The 26,199-nt window shown below is 46.3% G+C and overlaps 2 protein-coding genes across 4 annotated transcripts; both read right to left on the bottom strand.

Moving 5' to 3' along the window:
* Positions 1-362: 362 nt before the first annotated feature.
* On the bottom strand, positions 363-12,740 carry znf687b (zinc finger protein 687b). Of its 3 annotated transcripts, none has more exons than XM_055875835.1 (11): positions 12,653-12,728; positions 12,355-12,535; positions 9,447-11,831; positions 8,946-9,202; positions 8,097-8,281; positions 7,548-7,724; positions 7,080-7,242; positions 6,532-6,879; positions 3,540-3,652; positions 3,170-3,266; positions 363-2,944 (listed from the first exon to the last, which is right to left on the bottom strand). In XM_055875835.1, the coding sequence occupies exons 3-11, from the start codon at positions 11,815-11,817 to the stop codon at positions 2,357-2,359; spliced, it is 4,299 nt and encodes a 1,432-aa protein (XP_055731810.1). In that variant the 5' UTR covers positions 11,818-11,831; positions 12,355-12,535; positions 12,653-12,728; the 3' UTR covers positions 363-2,356. The 3 variants fall into 3 exon arrangements, with proteins under 3 accessions (XP_055731810.1, XP_055731812.1, XP_055731811.1); XM_055875837.1 differs by having other exon boundaries at positions 12,409-12,535; XM_055875836.1 differs by lacking the exon at positions 12,355-12,535 and having other exon boundaries at positions 12,653-12,740.
* Positions 12,741-12,950: 210 nt separating this feature from the next.
* On the bottom strand, positions 12,951-17,899 carry LOC129819447 (26S proteasome non-ATPase regulatory subunit 4-like). The gene is made up of 5 exons (XM_055875766.1): positions 17,879-17,899; positions 15,924-16,139; positions 15,686-15,782; positions 15,370-15,504; positions 12,951-15,072 (listed from the first exon to the last, which is right to left on the bottom strand). Exons 1-5 carry the CDS (start codon positions 17,897-17,899, stop codon positions 14,990-14,992), a joined length of 552 nt encoding a protein of 183 aa, XP_055731741.1. The 3' UTR covers positions 12,951-14,989.
* Between the last annotated feature and the right edge of the window lie 8,300 nt (positions 17,900-26,199).

The raw sequence follows: 26,199 nt of genomic DNA, 5'->3' as shown, positions 1-26,199 counted from the left end.
TCAAATATAAATAGTAAAGATCCCTCTAAAAACAAATTAAGTAGTACTATAGTGGAGCTAGAGGGGGTACATCCAGAAAAGAAGAAAAAAACACCCTAAAAGGACAGACTTAATGGGACCATCATGTGAAAGGGGAGAATCCAATGGTGGCATTTGGGATTTTTAACAGTTATGTCCCAAAGGACTGTAGTATAAGATTAGTGTCTTGCAAAGGTAGTACTGTTTGTGTCAAGATTATGAACAGAGGAATGTACTTCTGTATACAATTGTTGTACATAATGTAAACTTGCCTAAATTAAATATTTCATGCCATACTCTAAACAGTTCTATAACGCTTATTCAAAGACTGGACAGAAGTAAAGTTCTCCTTTACACACATTTATTTTGAAACGGCACAAAAACTGTATGGGAATTCAGCAAGCAGACTAGTCATTATGGAAAATAATAAAATGAAGCTTGTGGAATCATTATTTCTCTAATATAAATATATCGGGGCAACATTTTTAAAAAGGCTTTCTTCACATGACGAGGTTTTTGAGACAGATACATAAGAAAGTGGGGTACAGCAAGCATGGATTCTGCAGTTAGAAAACAATCATACCAAAGAGATAAACGTTCGTACACATCATTAAATCACAATAAAGGGCCTCCCGAGTGGCACAGTGGTCTAAGGCACTGCATTGCAGTGCTAGCTGTGCCACTAGAGATTCTGGGTTCGAGTCCAGGCTCTGTCGCGACCGGGAGATCCATGGGGCGGCGCACAATTGGCCCAGCGTCGTCCGGGTTAGGGGAGGGTTTGGCCGGCAGGGATATCCTTGTCTCATCGCACACTAGTGACTCCTGTGGCGGGCTGGGCGCAGTGCACGCTGACACGGTCGCCAGGTATACAGTGTTTCCTCCGACACATTGGTGCGGCTGGCTTCCGGGTTGGATGGGCGTTGGGTTGTGTTTCGGAGGACGCATGGCTCTCGACCTTCGCCTCTCCCGAGTCCGTACGGGAGTTGCAGCGACGAGACAAGACTGTAACTACTACCATTTGGATACCACGAAATTGGGGAGAAATACACAAAAAATAAAAAATACAGCCCCTCAGATTTTCCCTCTACTTAATTGTGAGTGACAATATAGCTAGCTACCTTCCATAAAAATGTTTCAAATTGAAAAAGAAATTAAATACAATTGTTACGAGTACAAATACTATACTTAAATTCACATTTTCATAAGAATTAAAACCCAAAAGCTTTCTTTTAGTGTATAAGATGTATTTACAGCACAACATACACCCATGTGCACCACAGGTGAAATCTCGTCCCAGCTACAATTTTGACGACACAATGTACCACTCAATAAGACGGGTTACAATAATCTATGCAACCTCATCTCCTACAGAAATGTGTTTGGAACACAGATATGAATCTCACCTTTCACTGTCTGTGGCATCCATTTCAAACTACTTTTACCATTTAATCTTGATATAAGATTGGTGGCAAATGACTCCCACAAACAACAACAATAATGTGTTTCATATAAATAAACAGAACAATGTTATTAGTACTTAAAATCAGTGTTTAAAACGCTCCAAATACTCCTTTTTTGTTTCAGATACTTCTAAGGTTACTGATTTGAGAACAGTTTTATCCAGCCCTCACTAAAGAGATGGACCCATAGAAACTGATCTAGGACCAACCAAAGGAGTGCTTTCTTTGTACAGTGTCTCTGTGTGGATGTGAGTTTGACAATGCAATGCAAGACAGACAGAATACCTTTCAAGACACATGGCTCGGATAAGGAAATTAGTAAGAAAGACATGGACAAATGTGAAAAAAATACAATACAGAAGGAAACGCATGTAGAAAATATAGTATGGTTCACATGAAGATACAGAGACACAACAATATTAAAAGCAGAAAAATAATAAGTAGATGATGGACACATATGGCTTATGTAAATGCTATGATCAGGTGGTCTTGACCCTCAGAACTCCCATCCCCATGCGTGTCCAGTCCACTGCTCAGTATGATGCTCAGCATGCGAGTATAACTGCACAGTTAGTGACAAAGAAACACAGAGCTCAGTTGGCTCAAAACAGCACAGAAGTAGATCTGGGTCTGCTTTTATCCATCTAAATTTAGCTACCCAAGAATGATTCCAAGTCAAAACCCCTCATCTCCCAGGCCTGTCCGTCACTCCGAGGCCTCACCCCTCCTCTCCATACTTGTGGCTTGTCCGGCTCTGGGGTGAAGTTTCCCAGAGTTACAGATCTAGGATCAGCTTCCTCTCCTCCAATCCTAACCTTAAACATTAGTGGGGGAAATGCAAAACTGACCCAGGATCAGCATCTAGGGGCAGCTTCAATCTACTGGGGCTTGTCCGTCTTGTGGGCGGTGATGAAAGCCATGCCGTGGGTCCTCAAGTGGGTGTTAAGGTCGGAGGCAATGTTGAAGCGCCGCCTGCACACCCTGCAGCTCATACTCCCCTTCCCGTCCTCTCCCTCCAGGGGGGAGGAGGGTGAGCCGTCCGGGGAAGAAGGGGTGCGCGGCGGCCTGCGATCTGACTCCCCCTGGGGGTCTCTCACGCGGTGGGTGATGAAACGGTGGCGTCCCAGGGAGCCGGCCGAGGCGAAGCACACGCCACACTGCAGGCACTGGAAGGAGGCGGCATCGGCGCGATGCTGCGGGATGTGGCGCTGGAACTCGGCGGCATCCTCTGTGGCAAAGCCGCACGGCACGCAGTGGAACACGTTGTCGGCCTCCTCGGGCTCGGGAGGCGCTGACGCTCGAGTTCTCTTCACGGGACTGCAGCCCTCCTCGCCCCCCTCCTCTGTGGCCTCTCCGCTGTCCGTGCCACCCCCTTCCTCGTCCCCTGGTGGACCCCCCTCCCCGTCAGCTTCAGACGAGCTGCCTGGTCCCTTACCCGGTGCTGAACGCTTCCTGGTCTGAGGGCCCTGCAGGGGGACAGAGGAGCGATGGGGAAAAAGAGAGAATGTTCAAAAAGCCTTATCTTGATTTTTGGTTTAACATATTCAGATCCAAGTAACCACAGAATGGGTAACATTATAGACCAACGTTGCAGAGAGCACACAGGAAACAAGAGTACAGTTGTCCAATTATGGCTGAGACTGAAATGTACCCCCACCAAGTAATGGAAAAAAGAATGGATTCTAACTGACCTGTCCGTCAGTGGATCTGACCCCGTGATGATGGACCTGGATATGCTTCTCCAGTATGAGCCGACTGCTGAAGGTCCGCTTGCCCTCGGTGCAATATCTGCAAACACACAAGTAGACACATAGGCTCTGAGGATGCTGTACACTTTACCTAGGTGGGCTGATATTAGACTGAACATAACATTCTAAATGTCCCTGCTAATTGTCTGGTCCCATCCACTCTTAGACATTTTCAAATATAATATATGTCATTTAGCAGAATGTATGGGTGGTCCCATGAATTGAACCCACTATCCATGCTCTACCATCTGAGCTACAGGGAACCAAATAGGGTGCTTTTGTGGAAGTTTAGATGAGTATGGTGTTCACTCACTGGCAGTGGAAGACTCTCTTGTTGCCCTCGTGGATGACCCGTACATGGCGCCGCAGGCTGGAAGAGGTGCAGAAGGAGCTCTCACACACACGACACAGGAACTTCTTCATAGCCTACAGAGGCAGATACACAAGGAAATAAGAGAGGGTGAGTCCTTTCGTAACCTCCCTGTGTGTGACATTACACTTCGAGCATACACATTTTATTTACTGTATAACAGATTTTTTTCTGCCTGGAAAAGTGAGGCAAGCGAAGAAAATAAAAACAAATCAAGAAGTCGTAAAAATACTAAACCTTGGTACAAACACCTAGTGACCTCAGCAAGAGATTTTAGCCTTTTGGTATAATGGTTTTGTAGTGACAGCCACAGGGACCAAGGTTTGAGTCCCAGTCAGGGTACCCTCCTAATTAACTACATTGGTGTCAGGTGTTGATTAGCATCACTGAAAGCCTGTCCCAGCTGAATTAGTCAGACATTTTCCATAATTGATAATATACACTCAGTGTACAAAACATTAGGAGCACCTTCCTACTATTGAGTTGTCCTCTGAACAGCCTCAATTCATCAGAGCATGGACTCAAGGTGTTGAAAGCATTCCACAGGGATGCTGGTTCATGTTGACTTCAATGCTTCCCACAGTTGTCAAGTTGGCTGGATGGCCTTTGGGTGGTGGACCATTCTTGATACACACGGGAAACTGTTGAGTGTGAAATTACCCAGCAGCATTGCAGTTCTTGACACGCTTAAACCGGTGCGCCTGGCACCTAATACCATACCCCGTTCAAAGGCACTTACAACTTTTGTTTTGCCTATTCACCCTCTGAATGGCACACATACTGTACACAATCCATTTCTCAATTGTCTTAAGGCTTGAAAATGATTATTTAACCTGTCTCCTCCCCTTCATCTACACTGATTTAACAGGTGACATCAATAAGGGATCATAGCTTTCACCTGGTCAGTCTATGTAATGGAAAGTGCAAGTGCTCCTAATGTCTTGTACACTCGGTGTATAGCATTCTACTAAAGTAATCAGACTTATTTTTACTACACTGCTCAAAAAAATAAAGGGAACACTAAAATAACACATCCTAGATCTGAATGAATGAAATATTCTTATTAAATACTTTTTTCTTTACATAGTTGAATGTGCTGACAACAATCACACAAATTATCAATGGAAATCAAATGTATCAACCCATGGAGGTCTGGATTTGGAGTCACACTCAAAATTAAAGTGGAAAACCACACTACAGGCTGATCCAACTTTGATGTAATGTCCTTAAAACAAGTCAAAATGAGGCTCAGTAGTGTGTGTGGCCTCCACGTGCCTGTATGACCTCCCTACAACGCCTGGGCATGCTCCTGATGAGGTGGCGGATGGTCTGCTGAGGGATCTCCTCCCAGACCTGGACTAAAGCATCCGCCAACTCCTGGACAGTCTGTGGTGCAACGTGGCGTTGGTGGATGGAGCGAGACATGATGTCCCAGATGTGCTCAATTGGATTCAGGTCTGGGGAACGGGCGGGCCAGTCCATAGCATCAATGCCTTCCTCTTGCAGGAACTGCTGACACACTTCAGCCACATGAGGTCTAGCATTGTCTTGCATTAGGAGGAACCCAGGGCCAACCGCACCAGCATACGGTCTCACAAGGGGTCTGAGGATCTCATCTCGGTACCTAATGGCAGTCAGGCTACCTCTGGCGAGCACATGGAAGGCTGTGCGGCCCCCCAAAGAAATGCCACCCCACACCATGACTGACCCACCGCCAAACCGGTCATGCTGGAGGATGTTGCAGGCAGCAGAACGTTCTCCACGGCGTCTCCAGACTGTCACATGTGCTCAGTGTGAACCTGCTTTCATCTGTGAAGAGCACAGGGCGCCAGTGGCGAATTTGCCAATCTTGGTGTTCTCTGGCAAATGCCAAACGTCCTGCACGGTGTTGGGCTGTAAGCACAACCCCCACCTGTGGACGTCGGGCCCTCATACCACCCTCATGGAGTCTGTTTCTGACCGTTTGAGCAGACACATGCACATTTGTGGCCTGCTGGAGGTCATTTTGCAGGGCTCTGGCAGTGCTCCTCCTGCTCCTCCTTGCACAAAGGCGGAGGTAGCGGTCCTGCTGCTGGGTTGTTTCCCTCCTACGGCCTCCTCCACGTCTCCTGATGTACTTGCCTGTCTCCTGGTAGCGCCTCCATGCTCTGGACACTACGCTGACAGACACAGCAAACCTTCTTGCCACAGCTCGCATTGATGTGCCATCCTGGATGAGCTGCACTACCTGAGCCACTTGTGTGGGTTGTAGGCTCCGTCTCATGCTACCACTAGAGTGAAAGCACCGCCAGCATTCAAAAGTGACCAAAACATCAGCCAGGAAGCATAGGAACTGAGAAGTGGTCTGTGGTCACCACCTGCAGAACCACTCCTTTATTGGGGGTGTCTTGCTAATTGCCTATAATTTCCACCTGTTGTCTATTCCATTTGCACAACAGCATGTTACATTTATTGTCAGTGTTGCTTCCTAAGTGGACAGTTTGATTTCACAGAAGTGTGATTGACTTGGAGTTACATTGTGTTGTTTAAGTGTTCCCTTTATTTTTTTGAGCAGTGTATATTGAACTGCTTCAGCTTTTATTTAGCTGGAATTGTACATTTAACACATCTCCCACTACTGTAATCATACAAATATTTTTAGACAGCGGAAGCAAGCACACCCTGTCTTCAGGAAATGTACCTATTCTAGGTTAGTCAGATGTATCTTACTTTAGAAGTGTTCACTGCATGCTGACTAGCATCTATTTAGTTGCAATGCCCAAATCAACTTAAAGTATCTACAAAACAAGTTTTTTCATTTTTGCGATTCACAAATGATTGATTCCCGTGATTCAATTCACTGAGCTCTTACCGAATCCCAACTACTGCAATAGCGAAGCGAATCATTCAATTTGTCTTCTCTTTTTTACAATTAATTACATTTGTATGGCCGTACCTTTCCATGCTCTGTTTTCATGTGAGAGATGTAGTCGTCGCTCTGTGTGAAGCTCTTCTGACATTGCTGGCAGCTCCATTCTGAGGGGGTCCCACGATGGCTGCCTGCCTCCATAGAACTAGACTGATTCTCAGGTTTCTCATAGTCCTCATCCCCCTCTTCCTCTCCTTCCTCCTCCTCCTCCTCTTCTTCTTGCTCTCGGCCCCAGTCCTCTCCATCTGAGTTGTCTGTTTTTTCAGAGGGCTTAGATTTGGGGGGGGAGGGGGTGGAGGGGTTGGTGGGGGCTGTGGCAGGGGCGGAGGCATCGGATTGTCCCTCCTGTTTGACTGACAGCCCTCTGTGAGCAGTCTGGACAACAGTATAAGAGGAAATGAGAGGAATGACCAATCAGACAAGAGAAAAGTGATAATGGAAAACAACAGTGTCAAATGAGCGAATATAAATGACTATTTACCATCATTTACTATTTACCATTGAACAACTAACATATCACTTTCCTTTACTGCAATCATATGTTTCCCTGTGAGTTAGAATGTAACTAAACAAACCTTTATGTGTTCCATCATGGAACCTTTCTGCGCGTAGAGTTTGGTGCAGTCAGGACACTTGAACACATGCACTTTCTGCTTGGCCAGGTGGGTGTCGAAATGCATGTACAGTAACGGTTTCTGGGTAAAAACTGTATCGCACATCACACACTTGTAGATCATTCTGCAAATACAGAGAAAGAGGGAAATAGTGGCGTGAATGTAGCGTTTTTATCAGGGCTCAAATTTGGACAAAAACTGAGACGTGCTTTAAAAATACACTAAACCAGTGTTTCCCAATCCTGGTCTTGGAGACCCAAAATATGCACATTTTTGTTTTAATACACATGAACACAGTTGAATTAAGTGTGTTAGTGCTAGAGCACTAGGACAAAAACGTGCACCCCTCTGGGTCCTCAGGACCAGGATTGGAAAACACTGCTCTAAACCTAGAGACATAACATGGTTCAGTGACTGTGGGGCACTTACTTGGCCTGTCCCCCGGTGAGGGTGGGGTGCTGGGTGCTGATGTGTCCCTGTGCACTAGGGGCAGACTTGAAGGCCATGGGGCAGCTGGGGCACTTGTGGAACACCTCGCAGTGGGCCGTCTGGATGTGGGACTTGATGGAGTTCAGACCCCCGAAGACCACCTGGCAACTGGAGCACCTGGGGGGATGGATATGAACAAAAACAAAATGTTAAACACACTGGTTTAGTCGCTGTTGTCAATGATGCTAATAGAGTGTCCACTGACAATTGGGTGGCATGTAACTACGGCGAGAATTTGCATTTGATTATTGTAGTTCTCTCACTCATACATCCACCTGACAATGCTGCATCTAAGCAGTAGCTTGTGGAATGTAGACATGCGTGTATTTGGAGCACGTTTGCATATCAGTGCAGATCACTTAAACACTGAAAAAAGCTGCTAAGCCGAAGCGTCTGTATAAGCTAGTGAAAATACTTTTTGCAACATCCTTCGTGTGCAGACCTATTACATTTGCTGCTGACTTATCAGTGCAGACACTATCACTTCACCTGTATCCGATGCGGCGGGCGAAGTGCAGACAGGCCTCCTCCAGGTGGGTCTGGAAGCTGGCCTGCCGGGCGATGCCCCCACACTCTGGACAGACGTGGGGTGCCCGGTGCTTATGAATCCTCTGGTGAGCCGACACACTGCACCAGTTAGGCAGCATCATGGGAGGGGAACACAGGGTACAGGTCTGGGCAGGAAGATGAGCGGGAACAGGTTTAACAATTGACATTTAGTACACACAAGAGGCATTAATCATAATTCGTTTTCATAGTAAACATTAGCAGCATCATGGGAGTGGAGCACAGCGTACAGGTTTGGATAGGGAGGAGAGAGGGGGAGAAAAGGTATAAAAGTTGACTACGGCATACAACTATGAATACACTACTACTTCTAATACTGCAAAACTTCTACTAATATTAAAACTAGTATTGTGTAATAAGACAGTCATCACCCACATGTCTTGGAAGGGGGAAGGAGAGTTAATAAAAGCATTTTGAGCCATTACAAATGACTTGTTTTCATAGTAAACACTAGTATTATGTAATAGTATTGACTAATACATAACGTAAAGGAGGCCATTAAACATATTAAAGTGGTTTCCCAAACACAGATTAAGCCTAATTCTGGACTAAAGGGCATGTTCAGTGGAGGTTCTCCATTGAAAGTGTTTCTTAGCCCAGGACAAGGCTTAATCGGTGTCTGGGAAACCGCTTTAATATGTTTAATGGCCTGCTTTACCTTAGTCAATACTCATTCAGTAATTATACATGACTAAGCTTGACACTAGTAGTTCGTTACTAGCCTGTAAGTAATGCACACCCATACTTCAGGCTCTATATCAAAGGACTCACCGAGTTGGGTGTAGCTCTGATCTGCTGGAAGTGGGCAACCAGCTCGGCCTTGCCAGAGAACTGGGCCTGGCACTCGGGACACTTGAAGTTGTGGTACTGCAGCACCTCGCCCTTCTTGCAGGGGAGGGGCATCAGTGCCTGGGGGCTCTGGAGCGCGCGGCGGACTGGTCTCGGCTGTGCGGAGGAGGGAGACCGTGTGTCCTTCAGTGGGCTGGAGCTGGACGATACGGCGGGGACTCCGGACGTGGGGGAGGAGACTGGGGGAGGACAAGAAATTGAAGAAGGGGATAGCATGGCGTGTCAATACAGCAAAGCAAGAACACAAAGAAGATGGAGGTGAATCGAACTTACTGACCACATCCTGACAGAAATAAAGCATTGTTTGTGAAGCCACATTGTATGCGTCCTAAATGGCTTTTACTTTTTTTGCACTACTTTTGTCCAGAGCCCTATGAGACGTAGTCACTGTCACTAAAAACTATTCCGAAAGACACGCCTTACCGATGGGTGTGGTGTCCTGCTGGCCAATCATCTGCTCCACGTTGACGGGCCTCATGACGAGGTGAGAGCACTGCATGACCAGCCCGCGTTCCTTATGCTCCCTGGCGTGGAGCAGCAGGCTGCACTTGTTAAAGAAGGCCAGCCGTTTGGCACAGTGGTTGCAGGTCACTTCGATGCGCAGCGAGCGCCTGTCGTAGTGACGGGCCAGGCTGCGCTCCAGGGCGAAGGCGTCGCCACATTCCAGACAGCGGTAGCCCGTGGCAGGCAGCGGAAGCCCCCACTCTGGGGGCGGTGGAGCAGAGAGGTCGGGTTTATAACTGGGCAGCAGGTTCTTGCTGTTGAGGATCTTGTTGAAGGCCTCTACCAGGCTAGACTGACTGCGGGAGATGACGGCACCCGTACTGTTCACAATGGAGGCAGGCTTGTTTGGCTGGTGAGTGCCGGCTAGGATGCTGGCGGTGCCTCCGTTAGCTGTTTTAGCACCGACAGGACGTACGCACAGCCCACCGGTGGCTACTGAGAACTTAGGAGAGGAGACAGAGGGAGCGGCAGGCAGGGCGGCAGATTTAGTGAAGCTAACAGCAGTGGCAGATACCATGGCTTTGTCTGAGGCAGCCATCTTGTTCTGAGCCTTGGTTGCAGCAACTAGCATAGCGCTACTGGCTGCTAGTGTAGACACAGGTAGTGTGTTGAGGCTCTTTACTTTCTGCGGCTGGGAGTCTACCATACGACCAGAGGGAGTGTCAGGCTTCCGGGACCTGTTGGCAGGGACCTTGCGCCCCCCTTGATGAGCTTTGCTGGGGTCCAAACCCTTGGCTCCAGCAGCACCTGCTTTGGGTGCGACCCTGGTAACAGTTCTGGTGATTCCACCAGAGGACGTTTTGATGGTCTTTATCCGCACTTTGAGGGGCCTGGTTGGAGCCGGAGGCCCTCCTGGAATTGAGGTGCCACCTTCGGTGGTTGGAGGTTTAGACTTGCCATCATCCATCTCCATTTTCTCCTCTCCTGTTCTTGCACCCTCTTCCTTTCCAAAATCTGCCTTGCCATCCATAGCCTTCTCTATTCCATTCCCCACCTCCATCTCCTCCTCCTCCTCCTTAGGCTCCTGAAGGTCTGAGGGGGGCGGTGTGGAGGCTACTGCAGGGCTGGAGCACCTCTTGACAGTTACTGGTGATGCCGATTTGGGTATCTCTGGCTCAGGACTTTCAGGCGAGTCCCGCTCTTCTATAACATGCTCTGGGTGTTTGTCTTCCTGTGGTGGACTCTTGGTGGAGCCTGACTGGGGAGTTGAGGAGGTCACGCCAGTGCCCGAGGGAGTGTCCCCTGGTTTGGGGTGAGCTGCCGATGAGGCCATGGGATGGGTGGAGTCAGAGATGGCAGCAGGGGATCTAAAACGACGTGCCAGTTTAGGAGGGGTGCGGGAGGGGGAGTCAGGGGGTTCCTGGATCAGCAGCGGGGGCCCTAGGTCCGGATCGGAATCATCCTCCTCTGAGTCTCGTGGACTAAATAATGCCGGGCCGGCTTTAGGTGCCCCGTTAAACGGCTGAGATGAGTGCAGCAGGTGTGAGGTGAGGGCGGATGACGGAGACAGGAGCAAAGGCTTGGAAGGCGGGAAGAAAGGAGAGGACAGTCCAACTGACACTCCTGGGACAAGAGGAGCAGACTCGACAGATGAAGAGGAGGATAACGACGCTTTGCCCTCATCTCCTCCTCCTTGGCCCGTTTCTTGCTGTGTATGCTGCTGCTGCTGGTAGTGCTGCTGCTGTAGAAGCTGCATCTTCCTCGCCTTCCCTACAGGGTCTCCCGACCCCTGCACCATGAGAGGCTTCAGTCTGTTGAATATATTGCCAACCTGCTTGGCAGATTTAGTTGATCCAGCACCGCATCCTCCGCCCTCTGAAGCTGTTTTGGGGGTACACACGGACCACGGCTCCCCATTAGATTGGGCATGAGCCTGGGTTAGGGGCGGGGTCACACCAGAGGCCCCAAACCCATTGTGGTTGAGTGGTTCAGATTCCGCCATGCCTGGGGTACAGGCACCGAGCCGTGGACCCACAGCGACCCCAGCAATGCCATCCATAGTGTCCTGGTCTGTGTCCCCATCCCCTCCATCGATGGTGTCGGGTCGCACACGGTTCTTTACAATAACGCTGACAATAGGAGTGTCAGCCTGGGGGTCTGGGGGGCTAGGTGGTCTCAGAGACGGCTCTACACCAACCCCACCGTCTGGCTTTCCCAGAGGAGCACCGCCTGGCCCATGTGGGCCCTCAGCCTCATCAGGAGCAGACTCGATGGCCTCTTTAGCGTCAATGTCGGGAATGTCAAACGCTGCCAACAGGTCATCGAAATCTGGTGTCTTCATGTCCCCCATGCCGGGACCTAATCCTGCAAGACAGAGTACACCAAGCGGACAGAAAATGAGTGACATGATGGCACGATAACATCCTGTGTTTCTCATTGTACCTAAATCATGTTTACAAAAGTTTTAATAAAAAGGGATATAATCCTTCATGTTCCTGTTCAGTAAATATAACTAGCTACCTAGTTAATACCTAGGCAAGCTAGCTAGTTAGCAGCAGATCCATGTCGATGAACAGAGCAAGATTTCTTTGACCCGAGCAGTGATAGCTAGGACTGTTCCGACACTAAGATTACTAGCCAGCTTCTCAAAGTATTTCATACAGTAAACATTGCGAGTAGGGGGCTATGTTGCCTAGCTAACATGAACACAATACCGTTTCTGAAACAGACAGATCGTGTTGTCTACGATTATGTCAACAACTAGCTAATGCTAGCTAGGTAAAAGCTACAACATAGCTAGCTAAGAAAGAAATGCACTTCTGTTGATCTGTTTAATAGTTTAATTCACTGAGTGAGAACATTAAATGCAGCTTTTGAGATGCCTTACATATGGAATAACCTGCAATGGTTTCACAATGATGAATAATTTAACACCACAAACGTCTTGCAGCTGTGAGTTTATTTTCGGCTTCCCCTTCATCATATTCAGCCAGGCTATCTGGCCACTGAGCCCAAGCAGCGCGAGGGTTCCTTTAGCGGAGGCCATTGTATCCATTCATAACGGGTTACTGGGGAATAACCATGCACTATTGTCAATAAATTGATCTTATGGGTTGATCATTGTCACTGTGGACAATTGGTGGGACCGGTATTTTCAATCTCAATTGCACATTTTGATTGTTTACCTGGATCTGTGATTCCCGACTATAGTCTCTCGCTCCAGACGAAGAGCCCTTACTTCCCGTCACATGATGAAAAGAGGTCCTATCAGATCATTGTATCGATGCAATTAATTTTTTTTACTGCCGATGCCACAAAAATAAGTTGTCAAGGGAATGGTGCCACATACGAACACATGTGATTTTTTACATTTCTAAATGGGACACTAAACTGGTGTCTACAGTTTGTATATAATAACACCAGATATGATAATTATTGCCACAGATCACACATCTCTCAATTCAATTTCAATGTAAGGGCTTTATTGGCATGGGAAACATGGTCTCTTATTAAAACGTTCCTATTCTAGCTATGTGGAGTTGAGGGTCATAAAAGGAAACATTCATACAAACAAGCTTCATCCATCTTTTCTATTGCAACAGAAAAAAAAAAAAAAGAAATGAAAGATGGATACTGTTTAGTTTACAAGCTTGGGGACATGTCATTAAATGCCACTTATAATGCCAGTTAGCGAGTAAGTCAGTTAAGACAGGGTAAATCAGTGAGAAACCAGAAATGATGTCTATTACACTGAGATGATATGGAGATAAGAAGATCATATCCAATTGAATGGCAGTAAAGACCCAGTTTGGTCTTACTGTTGTCTGGTCTATTTGTGTGTGCTTGTGGGTTTCTTGTGGATATTGTCGACAGTCCGTCATCAGTAAGTCATATCATGCATTAGTGTCCGTCCAACTGTGTTCCTGTATGTAACCTTGCATTAGTCTGTCAGTGTCAACTACCCTATATGTGTCATGTCTTTGTCTTGTTGTCCATGGTTTCATCTGAAATGGCCCCCAATTCCTTATAGTGTACTACTTTAGACCAGTGTGCTGTCAAAAGTAGTGCACTATTTAGGGAAAAGGGTTCCATTTCGGACGCAGTCCCATGGTTGTCGTCAATCTGTTTGTCCCCATTCCTCATTTCTTCTTCTCCTCGTCCTTCTTGCTGTTAGGCTTGGGTGGGCCTGTCTGGGAGGCCAGGGAGCCCATGGCGTTTCGGATGGCCTCATATCAAACATCTCCAATCCAAAATCAAATCTAGAGTCGGCTTTCTATTCCGCAACAAAGCCTCCTTCACTCACGCCGCCAAACTTACCCTAGTAAAACTGACTATCCTACCGATCCTCGACTTCGGCGATGTCATCTACAAAATAGCTTCCAATACTCTACTCAGCAAACTGGATGCAGTTTATCACAGTGCCATCCGTTTTGTTACTAAAGCACCTTATACGACCCACCACTGCAACCTGTATGCCCTAGTCGGCTGGCCCTCGCTACATGTTCGTCGTCAGACCCACTGGCTCCAGGTCATCTACAAGGCTATGCTAGGTAAAGTGCCGCCTTATCTCATTTCACTGGTCACGATGGCTACACCCACCCGTAGCACGCGCTCCAGCAGGTGTATCTCACTGATCATCCCTAAAGCCAAAACCTCATTTGGACGCCTTTCCTTCCAGTTCTCTGCTGCCTGCGACTGGAACGAATTGCAAAAATCTCTGAAGTTGGAGACTTTTATCTCCCTCAACAACTTTAAAAATCTGCTATCCGAGCAGCTAACCGATCGCTGCAGCTGTACATAGTCCATCTGTAAACTACCCACCCAATTTACCTACCTCACCCCCCATACTGCTTTTATTTATTTACTTTTCTGCTCTTTTGCACACCAGTATCTCTTCTTGCACATGATCATCTGATGATTTATCACTCCAGTGTTAATCTGCTAAATTGTAATTACTCGATTTATTGCCTACCTTATGCCTTTTGCACACATTGTATATAGATTCTCTTTTTTTTCTACCATGTTATTGACTTGTTTATTGTTTACTCCATGTGTAACTCTGTGTTGTTGTCTGTTCACACTGCTATGCTTTATCTTGGCCAGGTCGCAGTTGCAAATGAGAACTTGTTCTCAACTAGCCTACCTGGTTAAATAAAGGTGAAATAAAAATAAAATAAAATAAAAAATTGTTAGGGTTGACGCCTGGCAAGTTCTCCAGAACGCTCTGGAGGTACTCTGCATTACATAATAGTCATCGTCCTCCTGAGGAAGAGCCACAAGGCACATTATTAATGAAGGGCACTGATTGTATATTCTGTTTATTGTTGTCAGAATAATTTCATCAGGTCAAATTCCTGGTACCTGTAAATGTACTTGGCAAATAAAGGTGATTCTGATTGGATGGGAGATAGAGAACATACACAATCAAGAGAGAGCACGTTTCATAAAATGCAGCTGGGAATTTTTTGCAGACCGATACCACACATGAATGTATTGAACAACAAATCGTAAGGTTCCTGATTTCATTGATCATGCGAGTTACCTACCTCGGCAGTCTCAGTGTCCATGGGGGCACCTGTGTCCATAGCCATCACATCTCCATACTCTGATCACGGGGACGGGTTGGTAGGGAGTGGAGGGAGAGTCAAAATCAAATAGAATGTATATCATATGGAAAATCGATATGTATCTGGCAATGGTAAGTGGCCGCATCTGTCCCTTTGTTTTGGTTTGCAGTGCGTCAGTCTGGATCATTGGTAGGTCCCAAGCTTTGAATCAAAAACAGTAAAAAAATAAAAAAGGACCTACAATCACTTTTTAAAATCACCCACACAGCTAACAAGTGTGTATGTCAGTGGGTGCTATTCAGAAAGCATGAGTGTGGATGGTGATTATAACCCACCTTCTCCGGCCAGGGAAATCTGCATGGCGTATGCAATCTGCTCCTCCTCTGTTATATTGCTGCAGTCAGGCAGCACTGCAGCTCCACCAGTCTCAGGCTGAGTCACCGACATCTTTAGCAGGGCCTCCTCAGATTCTGAGAGCGAGCGAATTGGTCAATTAAACCATCATACAGTACAAGCATCAGTATTCTCTTCTTTTATACCCTACATACTTTAGAAATTAGAATGGTTAGACATTTAAAAAAAATACATCAGTCAAGGGATACAAAACCTACTCACTAGAAAGACATCTATCCCTACCCTCCATCTCCTTACCGTACACTGTGGTGACATTGGCTGCAGAAGCAACAGCCACCTGGCGAGCCTCCTCCTCCTGCCTCTGTCTCTGCTCCTCCATGGATACACGCAGAGCCTGAGTAGATGGGCACAGTTAGAGGCCAGGGAAACAATAATACAGCTGGTAACTCTGGTTCACTTGACTAAGTCACTCTGGATAAGAACATCTGCTAAAGTACCAAAATGTTTTTTTTTTTTTTAACTATTGCCTTCTTACCAGAGCAAGCTCGGGGTCAGCGCTGGGGTCCACGCCAAAGTCAAAGTCGCTAGCGCCTAGGCCCATCATGGAGCCTCCCTCTCCAGCCAGGATAGGGGAAGAGAGCAAGGCGTCAGCCAGGCTGGGCCCTGGGGGTACAGTCACCAGGCGGGAGCCCATCCCCTCCTTCCCGTTCAGAGTGTTGATGAAGGCGGTCAGCTTCTCTGTGTTGAACTCCTGGAGGAAGAGAGAGACAACAGAGAATATGGGAAAAGGGGAGGGAGAGCATGAGCCATTCAGGAGTTAATACTTGCCCTCAGATCAGCCTCAATTCGTTGGGGCATGGACAATACAAGATGTCGAAAGTGTTCCTCAGGGATGCTGACCCACGTTGACGCCAATGCATCCCACAGTTGTGTCAAGTTGGCTGGATGTCCTCTGAGTGGTGGACCATTCTTGAAACACACAGGACACGGTTGAGCGTGAAAAACCCAGCAGCCCAGCAACGTCGCAGTTCTTGGCACAAACCGGTGAACCTGGCACCTACTACCATACCACGTTCAAAAGGAACATAAATCTTTTGTCTTGCCCTTCATCTACACTGATTGAAGTGGATTTAACAAGTGACATCAGTCTGTCATGGAAAGAGCATGTTCTTAATGTTTTGTGTACTCCGGTAATAAATACACATACATGACCCAAAGTATGTGGAACCCTGCTCGTCTAACATCTCATTCTAAAATCATGGACATTAATATGGAATTGGTTCCCCGTTTGCTGCTATAACAGCCTCCACTCTTCTGGAAGGCTTTCCACTAGATGTTGGAACATGCTGCGGTGACTACATTCAGCAACAACAGTATAAAAGTGAGGTCGGGCACTGATGTTGGGCGATTAGGCCTGGCTCACAGTTGGCGTTCCAATTCACCCCAAAGGTGTTTGATGAGGTTGAGGTCAGGGCTCTGTGCTGGCCAGTCAAGTTGTTCCACACCGATCTCGTCAAACCATTTCTGTATGGACCTCACTTCGTGCACGGGGGAATTGTCATGCTGAAACAGGACAGGGCCTACCCCAAACTGTTCCCACGAAGTTGGAAGCACAGAATAGTCTAGAACAGGTATTCCTAGGGGTACACGCAATGCCGTCGGCGGCACGCCAAATAAAAAGGTGATTTTTTTCCCCCCTCAAACAGTACATTTATATTTTCCAACGGGGCTAAACATTTGGGTGAGGTTTCTCTCTCACCTGAGCAGCCTCGTTTCACTTCCGCCAAAATGTTTTACCATCCAGTGTTCAGCGAAATAATAACACAATGTCAAGTACAGGTATCCTAGTCACATAATTAACATTCAATCACATTAACCGTTACTCTCTCGCGGGAAACCTTTACTCTTGCGCAGACATTTAGAAACATGACAATTTGAAAAATAAGCCACAGCAAGAATAAAGACCACTTTCAAGTAGTAAGACATGTATAAAAGCAACATATACAATTAATAAGAAGGAGCTAGAAGTGTCTTATATAGTGAGCTACAGAGTGGCTAGGACAGGCAAGCCCTATACTATTGTTGACGACTTTATTCTTCCTGCTAATGCAGATATGACTGGGAAAACTATACAGACAATGCCTTTATCAAACAACACTGTTTCACGACACATCAGTGACATGGCAGGAGATGTTTTGAAACAATTACTGCTTCGCGTACAAGCCAGTAAATTATATGTGTTACAGCTGAATGAGTCAACAGACGTGGCGGTAACGCTTCTACAACATACAGAAGTGCGCTGGTTATCAAAGGGCAAAGTATTGACACGTTTCTTTTAAATTGAGAGATGACAAAAATGAGGAAAAGAAGTTGGAGCTCTTTTCTGTCTGCATTAACAAGGACTACACACAGGTCTTTCCATTGTATAATTTTTTGTGTGCAAATGAACTGAAGCTTATGGACAATGTCAAATGTGCTATAGCGAAGCACCTGAGTGAGCTGGAAGCGCATTTACGCAGGTACTTTATCGAAACGGACGACACAAACAACTGAATTTGTTATCCCTTTCATGCCCTTCCTCCAGTCCACTTACCGATATCTGAACAAGACAGCCTCATCAAAATTGCAACAAGCGATTCTGTGAAAATTGAATTTAAATCAGAAGCCACTGCCAGATTTCTGGATTGGGCTGCACTCAGAGTATCCTGCATTGGCAAATCGCGCTGTTAAGACACTGATGCCCCCTTGCAACCACGTACCTATGTGAGAGTGGATACTCGGCCCTTACTAGCATGAACTAAATATAGGCACATACTGTGAATGGAAAAATATTTAAGACAGAGTCTCCCAAATACAACCCAACATTGCAGAGGTATGTGCATCCCTTCAATCACACTCTTCTCATTAACCTGTGGTGAGTTAAGCACAATTTTTGATGAACAAATAAGGTTTTATATGTAAGATGGCTAAATAAAGAGCAAAATTATTGATTATTATTATTTGTGCCCTGGCTCTTTGTCACTTCCCACGAGCCTGGTTGTGACAACTCAAACTCATTCTTATGTTTAATAGATGTATCGTATAGTGTGTGTGGCAGGCTTACAAATGATGGCAAAAAAATAAATTTGAGAGTAAGCTGACTATGGCAGCTGGTGGTTGAATGTTTGAAGGGGTACGGGACTATAAAAAGTTTGGAAACCACTGGTCTAGAATGTCATTGTATGCTGTAGCATTAAGATTTCCCTTCACTAGAACTATGGGGACTAGCCCGAACCATGAATAACAACCCCGACCATTATTCCTCCTCCAAACTTTACAGTTGACACTATGCATTGGGGAAGGTAGCGTTCTCCTGGCATCCGTCAAACCCAGATTCGTCTGTCGGACTGCCACATGGTGAAGCGTGATTCATCATTCCAGAGAACGCGTTTCCACTGCTCCGAAGTCCAATGGCAGTGAGTTTTACATCACTCCAGCCAATGCTTGACATTGCGTATGGCGATCTTAGGCTTGTGTGCGTCTGCTCGGCCATGGAAACCCATTTCACGAAGCTCCCGGCGAACAGTACTTGTGATGACGTTGCCTCCAGAGGCAGTTTGGAACTCGGTAGTTGCAACCGAGGACATATTATTTTTTGGCCTAGCACTTCACGGCTGAGCAGTTGTTACTCCTAGACGTTTCCATTTTACAATAAAAAGGACTTCCAGTTGACTGGGGCAGCTCTAGCAGGGCAGAAATTTGACAAACTGACTTGTTGGAAAGGTGGCATCATATGACGGTGCCACATGGAAACTCAATGAGCTCATCAGTAAGGCCATTTTATACACCTGTCAGCAATAGGTGTGGCTAAAATAGCTGAATCCACTAATTTGAAGAGGTGTCCACATACATACAAAAGTATTGGAGCACAAATAAATGCTTCACAGAGTTCAAGGTAACAGACATGTCAAGATCAACTGTTCAGCGGAGACTGCGTGAAATCAGGTATTCATGGTCGAATTGCTGCAAAGAAACCACTACTAGAGGACACCAATAAGAAGAGACTTGCTTGGGCCAAGAAACACAAGCAATGGAGATTAGACCGGTGGAAATCTGTCCTTTTGTCTGATGAGTCCAAATGTTACATTTTTGGTTCCAACCGCCTTTATGAGAAGCTGAGTAGGTGAACAGATGATCGCTGCATGTGTCGTTCCCACAATGAATCATGGAGGTGTGATGGTGCTATGTTGGTGACACTGTCAGTGATTTATTAAGAATTCAAGGCACACAGCATTCTGCAGTGATAAGCTATCCCATCTAGTTTGCGCTTAGTGGGACTATCATTTGTTTTTCAACAGGACAATGACCCAAAACACACCTCCAGGCTGTGTAAGGGCTATTTGACCAAGAAGGAGAGTGATGGAGTGCTGCATCAGATGATCTGGCCTCCACAATCAACTGACTTCAATCCAATTGAGATGGTGAACGGATGAGTTGGACCGCAGAGTGAAGAAAAAGCAGCCAACAAGTGCTCAGCATATGTGGGAACTCCTTCAAGAATGTTGGCAAAGCATTCCTCATGAAGCTGGTTGAGAGAATGTGGCTACTTTGAAGAATCTCAAATATTTGTTTAACACTTTTTTGTGTTATTTCATTGTTTGTCTTCACTATTATTCTACAATGTAGAAAATAGTAAAAACAAAATAAAAAACCTTGAATGAGTAAGTGTCCAAACTTTTGACTGGTACTGTATATACAGTGGGGAGAACAAGTATTTGAAACACTGCCGATTTTGCAGGTTTTCCTACTTACAAAGCATGTAGAGGTCTGTAATTTTTACTTCAACTGTGAGAGACGGAATCTAAAACAAAAATCCAGAAAATCACATTGTATGATTTTTAAGTAATTAATTTGCATTTTATTGCATGACATAAGTATTGATCACCTACCAACCAGTAAGAATTCCGGCTCTCACAGTCCTGTTAGTTTTTCTTTAAGAAGCCCTCCTGTTCTCCACTCATTACCTGTATTAACTGCACCTGTTTGAACTCGTTACCTGTATAAAAGACACCTGTCCACACACTCAATCAAACAGACTCCAACCTCTCCACAATGGCCAAGACCAGGGAGCTGTGTAAGGACATCAGGGATAAAATTGTAGACCTGCACAAGGCTGGGATGGGCTACAGGACAATAGGCAAGCAGCTTGGTGAAAAGGCAACAACTGCTGGCGCAATTATTAGAAAATGGAAGAAGTTCGAGATGACGGTCAATCACTCTCGGTCTGGGGCTCCATGCAAGATCTTACCTCGTGGGGCATCAATGATCATGAGGAAGGTGAGGGATCAGCCCAGAACTACACGGCAGGACCTGGTCAATGACCTGAAGAGAGCTGGGACCACAGTCTCAAAGAAAACCATTAGTAACACACTACGCTGTCATGGATTAAAATCCTGCAGCGCACGCAAGGTCCCCCTGCTCAAGCCAGCGCATGTCCAGGCCCGTCTGAAGTTTGCCAATGACCATCTGGATGATCCAGAGGAGGAATGGGAGAAGGTCATGTGGTCTGATGAGACAAAAATAGAGCTTTTTGGTCTAAACTCCACTCGCCGTGTTTGGAGGAAGAAGAAGGATGAGTACAACCCCAAGAACACCATCCCAACCGTGAAGCATGGAGGTGGAAACATAATTCTTTGGGGATGCTTTTCTGCAAAGGGGACAGGACGACTGCACCGTATTGAGGGGACGATGGATGGGGCCATGTATCGCGAGATCATGGCCAACAACCTCCTTCCCTCAGTAAGAGGGAAGCATTTCAAAGCATTTCAATAAGCATTTTTCTACGGCTGGCCATGCTTTCCACCTGGCTCCCCCTACCCCGGGCAACAGCACTGCACCCCCCACAGCTACTCGCCCAAGCCTTCCCCATTTCTCCTTCTCCCAAATCCAGTCAGCTGATGTTCTGAAAGAGCTGCAAAATGTGGACCCCTACAAATCAGCCGGGCTAGATAATCTGGACCCTTTCTTTCTAAAATTATCTGCTGAAATTGTTGCCACCCCTATTACTAGCCTGTTCAACCTCTCTTTCGTGTCGTCAGAGATTCCCAAAGATTGGAAAGCAGCTGCGGTCATCCCCCTCTTCAAAGGGGGGGACACTCTTGACCCAAACTGCTACAGACCTATATCTATCCTACCCTGCCTTTCTAAGGTTTTCGAAAGCCAAGTTAACAAACAGATTAACGACCATTTCGAATCCAAGCATACCTTCTCCACTATGCAATCTGGTTTCAGAGCTGGTCATGGGTGCACCTCAGCCACGCTCAAGGTCCTAAACGATATCTTAACCGCATCGATAAGAAACAATACTGTGCAGCCGCATTCATTGACCTGGCCAAGGCCTTCGACTCTGTCAATCACCACATCCTCATCGGCAGACTCGACAGCCTTGGTTTTTCAAATGATTGCCTCGCCTGGTTCACCAACTACTTCTCTGATAGAGTTCAGTGTGTCAAATCGGAGGGTCTGTTGTCCGGGCCTCTGGCAGTCTCTATGGGGGTGCCACAGGGTTCCATCCTTGGGCCGACTTACTTTTCTGTATACATCAATTATGTTGCTCTTGCTGCTGGTGATTCTCTGATCCACCTCTATGCAGACGACACCATTCTGTATACTTCTGTCCCTTCTTTGGACACTGTGTTAACTAACCTCCAGACGAACTTCAATGCCATACATCTCTCCTTCCGTGGCCTCCAACTGCTCTTAAACGCTAGTAAAAACCAAATGCATGCTCTTCAACCGTTCGCTGCCCGCACCCGCCCGCCCGACTAGCATCACTACTCTGGACGGTTCTGACTTAGAATATGTGGACAACTACAAATACCTAGGTGTCTGGTTAGACTGTAAACTCTCCTTCCAGACTCACATTAAGCATCTCCAATCCAAAATTAAATCTAGAATCAGCTTCCTATTTCGCAACAAACATACCCTCGTAAAACTGACTATCCTACCGATCCTTGACTTTGGTGATGTCATTTACAAAATAACCTCCAACACTCTACTCAGCAAATTGGATGCAGTCTATCACAGTGCCATCCGTTTTGTCACCAAAGCCCCATATTCTACCCATCACTGCAACCTGTATGCTCTCGTTGACTGGCCCTCGCTTCATATTCGTCGCCAAACCTACTGGCTCCAGGTCATCTATAAGTATTTTCTAGGTAAAGCCCCGTCTTATCTCAGCTCACTGGTCACCATAGCAGCACCCACCCATAGCATGCGCTCCAGCAGGTATATTTCACTGGTCACCCCCAAAGCCAATTCCTCTGTTGGCCGCCTTTCCTTCCAGTTCTCTGCTGCCAATGACTGGAACGAATTGCAAAAATCACTGAAGCTGGAGACTCATATCTCCCTCACTAGCTTTAAGCACCAGCTGTCAGAGCAGCTCACAGATCACTGCACCTGTACATAGCCTATCTGTAAATAGCCCATCCAACTACCTCATCCCCATACTGTTATCTATTTTATTTATTTTTGCTTCTTTGCACCCCACTATCTCTACTTGTACACTCATCTTCTGTACATCTATCACTCCAGTGTATAATTGCTATATTGTAATTATTTCGCCACTATGGCCTATTTATTGCCTTACCTCTGGTATCCTACCTCATTTGCACACACTGTATATAGACTTTTTTTCCTACTGTATTATTGACTGTATATTGTGTTTATTCCATGTGTAACTCTGTGTTGTTGTATGTGTCGAACTGCTTTGCTTTATCTTGGCCAGGTCGCAGTTGCAAATGAGAACTTGTTCTCAACTAGCCTACCTGGTTAAATAAAGGTAAAATAAAAAATATAATCCTGGCGTGACGTTTTAATAACCGTGTAAATCTCTCAAGGACAAGGTTACTTATCCATGTATTCGCCCATTTTAGAAAGAGAGGGTCTAGATTGTATAGCCTGGCTGAATTGTAGGGGGTCCAGATTTGGCATCTCTTTCAGAACATCAGCTATCTGGATATGGGTAAAGGAGAAATGGGGGAGGCTTGGGCAAGTTGCTGTGGAGGGTGCAGGGCTGTTGACCAGGGTAGGGGTAGCCAGGTGGAAAGCATGGCCAGCCGTAGAAAAATCCTTATTGAAATTCTCAATTATCGCGGATTTATCTGTGGTGACAGTGTTTTCTAGCCTCAGTGCAGTGGGCAGCTGGGAGGAGGTACTCTCTCCATGGACTTTACAGTGTCCCAGAACTTTTTGGAGTTTGTGCTACAGGATGCAAATTTCTGTTTGAAAAAGTTAGCCTTTGCTTTCCTAACTGCCCGTGTACTGTATATTGGTTCCTAACTTCCTTGAAAAACTGCATATTGCGGGGGCTATTCGAAGCTAATGCAGTACGCCACAAGATATTTTTGTGGTGGTCAAGGGCAGTCAGGTCTGGAGTGAACCAGGGGCTATATCTGTTCCTGGTTCTAATTTTTTTGAATGGGGCATGCTTATTTAAGATGGTGAGGAAAGCACTTCTAAAGAACAACCAGGCATCCTCTACTGACGGAATGAGGTCAATGCCCTTCCAGGATACCCGTGCCAGGATGATTAGAAAGGCCTCCTCGCTGAAGTGTTTTAGGGAGCGTTTGACAGTGATGAGCGGTGGTCGTTTGACCGCAGATCAATTACGGACGCAGGCAATGAGGCAGTGATCGCTGAGATCCTGGTTGAAGACAGCAGAGGTGTATTTGGAGGGCAGGTTGGTTTGGATGATATCTATGAGGGTGCCCGTGTTTATGGATTTGGGGTTGTACCTGGTAGGTTTATTGATAATTTGAGTGAGATTGAGGGTATCAAACTTAGATTGCAGGACGGCCCGGGTGTTAAGCATGTCCCAGTTTAGGTCACCTATCAGCACGAGCTCTGAAGAAAGATAGGGGGCAATCAATTCACATATGGTGTCCAGGGCACAGCTGGGGGCAGAATGTGGTCTATAACAAGCGGCAACGGTGAGGAATGGGAGTGGAGCTAGGCTCTGCAGGGCCTGGATTAACCTCCACATCACCAGAGGAACAGAGGAGGAGTAGGACAAGGGTACGGCTAAAGGCTATAAGAACTGGTCGTCTAATACGTTCGGAACAGAGAGTAAAAGGAGCAGGTTTCTGGGCACGGTAGAATAGATTCAAGGCATAATGTACAGATAAAGGTATGGTGGATGTGAATACAGTGGAGGTTAACCTATGAGAGAGATAATGTCCCTAGAAACATAATTTAAACCAGGTGAGGTATGTGTGGGAGGTGGAACTAAAGGGTTAACTAAGGTGTATTGAGCAGGGCTAGAGGCTCTACAGTGAAATTAGGCAATAATTACTAACCAAGACAGCAATGGACAAGGCATATTGACATTAGGGAGAGGCATGCGTAGCCGAGTGATCATAGGGTCCAGTGAGTGGCTCGGGCCGGAGACAGGGCGATTCAGGCAGCTAGCGGGCCGGGGCTAGCAAGCAAGCAGAAGGGCCTTAGAGGGACGTCACGACAGAAGAAAGTCTGTTGTAGCCCCCTTGTGCTGTTACGTCTGCAGACCAGTCGTCGTGGATCAGCAGGGCTCCGTGGGGTAAGAGTCCAAGCCAATTGGCAGAATAGGTATAGCTGCCAAAGAATTTGTCCGATGGGCCTCTTATTAAGCTAACAGTCCGATATGCTCTACACAGCTAGCGGGCCGCGGCTAGCAGATGGGCATTCAGGGGACGTCGCAACGGAGGAGCCAGTTGATAAACCTCCTCGGGCGAATTACATCGGTAGTCCAGACGTGATGGGTCGGCGGGGGTCCAGGCCAATTGGCAAAATAGGTATTGTAGCCCAAGGAGTGGCTGATGGACCTTTTCGGCTAGCCGGGAGATGGGCCTAGCAAGGCTAGCTCCAGGCTAATATCCTTCATCTATGAATGAGTGCACAGGCTATTACAGCGTTTCCTAAACTTGGGACCCCAAAGGTGGCACATTTTGTTTTTTGCCCTTACACTATACAGCTGATTCAAACTATTAGTTGAATTAGCTGTGTAGTGCTAGGGCAAAAACCTAAACATGCACCCCTTGGGGTCCCGAGTTTGGGAAACCTGGGGCTGTCATATTATTGCTCGTTGTTTATTGCGAACTAACAGTTTTGGATGTGGCTCACTGACCTTGCATAGCCAGGTCATGGATGTAGTGGCTCACCATCGCCATCTACCGGATAATTGAGATTACACCATAAAATAGTACTGCGACATTTACTATAGTTAATTATTGAAAAGTAGATGTTTTGGGGGCTCCTTATCGTACTGTCAACTACATTATGCTATTACCGACTTGTAAATACAGAGCACAACCATGCAGAGAACCATGCACAGTATGCGATTTTCTCCACCCGGAACTAGGGGTGTGTTCGTAAATTCATTAGTTATTCTGCACTCTGGCACACTCAAAGGGAGTGCTCTGAATCGTAGATAGCCAGAGTGAATTTACAAACGCACCCTAAATTTGATTGCTATTGTGACAGTACAGTATGAAGATGGGCTAAAACTGCTGTCTTATTCAAGCTCCACCACATACCTTTATTAATAAACACAACATGAAGGACTGAATAGTAGGTATGTGGTGGAGCTTGAGTATGTGGGCTCCGTTTATTTTATACCCACTTTTTTCGCCCCTGCACCCCACTAAAAGATGTACGTTTGATCACACTTTACCTCAAAGACCCTTGATTTTTTCTGATACCCAAATGTGTAATCATTGCACAAAGCATATTGATCATAAACATTTTGAATAATATAAACAGCACACAGTAAATTCTGCCAAAGTATTTTACACTTA

This window comes from Salvelinus fontinalis, chromosome 22, assembly GCF_029448725.1.
Source record: "Salvelinus fontinalis isolate EN_2023a chromosome 22, ASM2944872v1, whole genome shotgun sequence".
NCBI lineage: Eukaryota > Metazoa > Chordata > Actinopteri > Salmoniformes > Salmonidae > Salvelinus > Salvelinus fontinalis.
The sequence above is the reverse complement of the archived record's forward strand: the minus strand, read 5'-3'. Positions and strand labels throughout refer to the sequence as shown.

Coding starts and splice junctions, on each gene's coding strand:
- LOC129819447 (XM_055875766.1), bottom strand. CDS start 17,899: ATGCGCTTCCAGCTCACTCAG. Junction 15,783..15,923: donor CTGACCCCGAGCTTGCTCTG/GTAAGAAGGCAA, acceptor CCATCTACTCAG/GCTCTGCGTGTATCCATGGA. Junction 15,505..15,685: donor CAATGTCACCACAGTGTACG/GTAAGGAGATGG, acceptor GCTCGCTCTCAG/AATCTGAGGAGGCCCTGCTA.
- znf687b (XM_055875836.1), bottom strand. CDS start 11,817: ATGGGGGACATGAAGACACCAGATTTCGATGACCTGTTGGCAGCGTTT. Junction 9,203..9,446: donor GCAGGACACCACACCCATCG/GTAAGGCGTGTC, acceptor GTCCTCCCCCAG/TCTCCTCCCCCACGTCCGGA. Junction 7,243..7,547: donor CTCACCGGGGGACAGGCCAA/GTAAGTGCCCCA, acceptor CTGTATTTGCAG/AATGATCTACAAGTGTGTGA.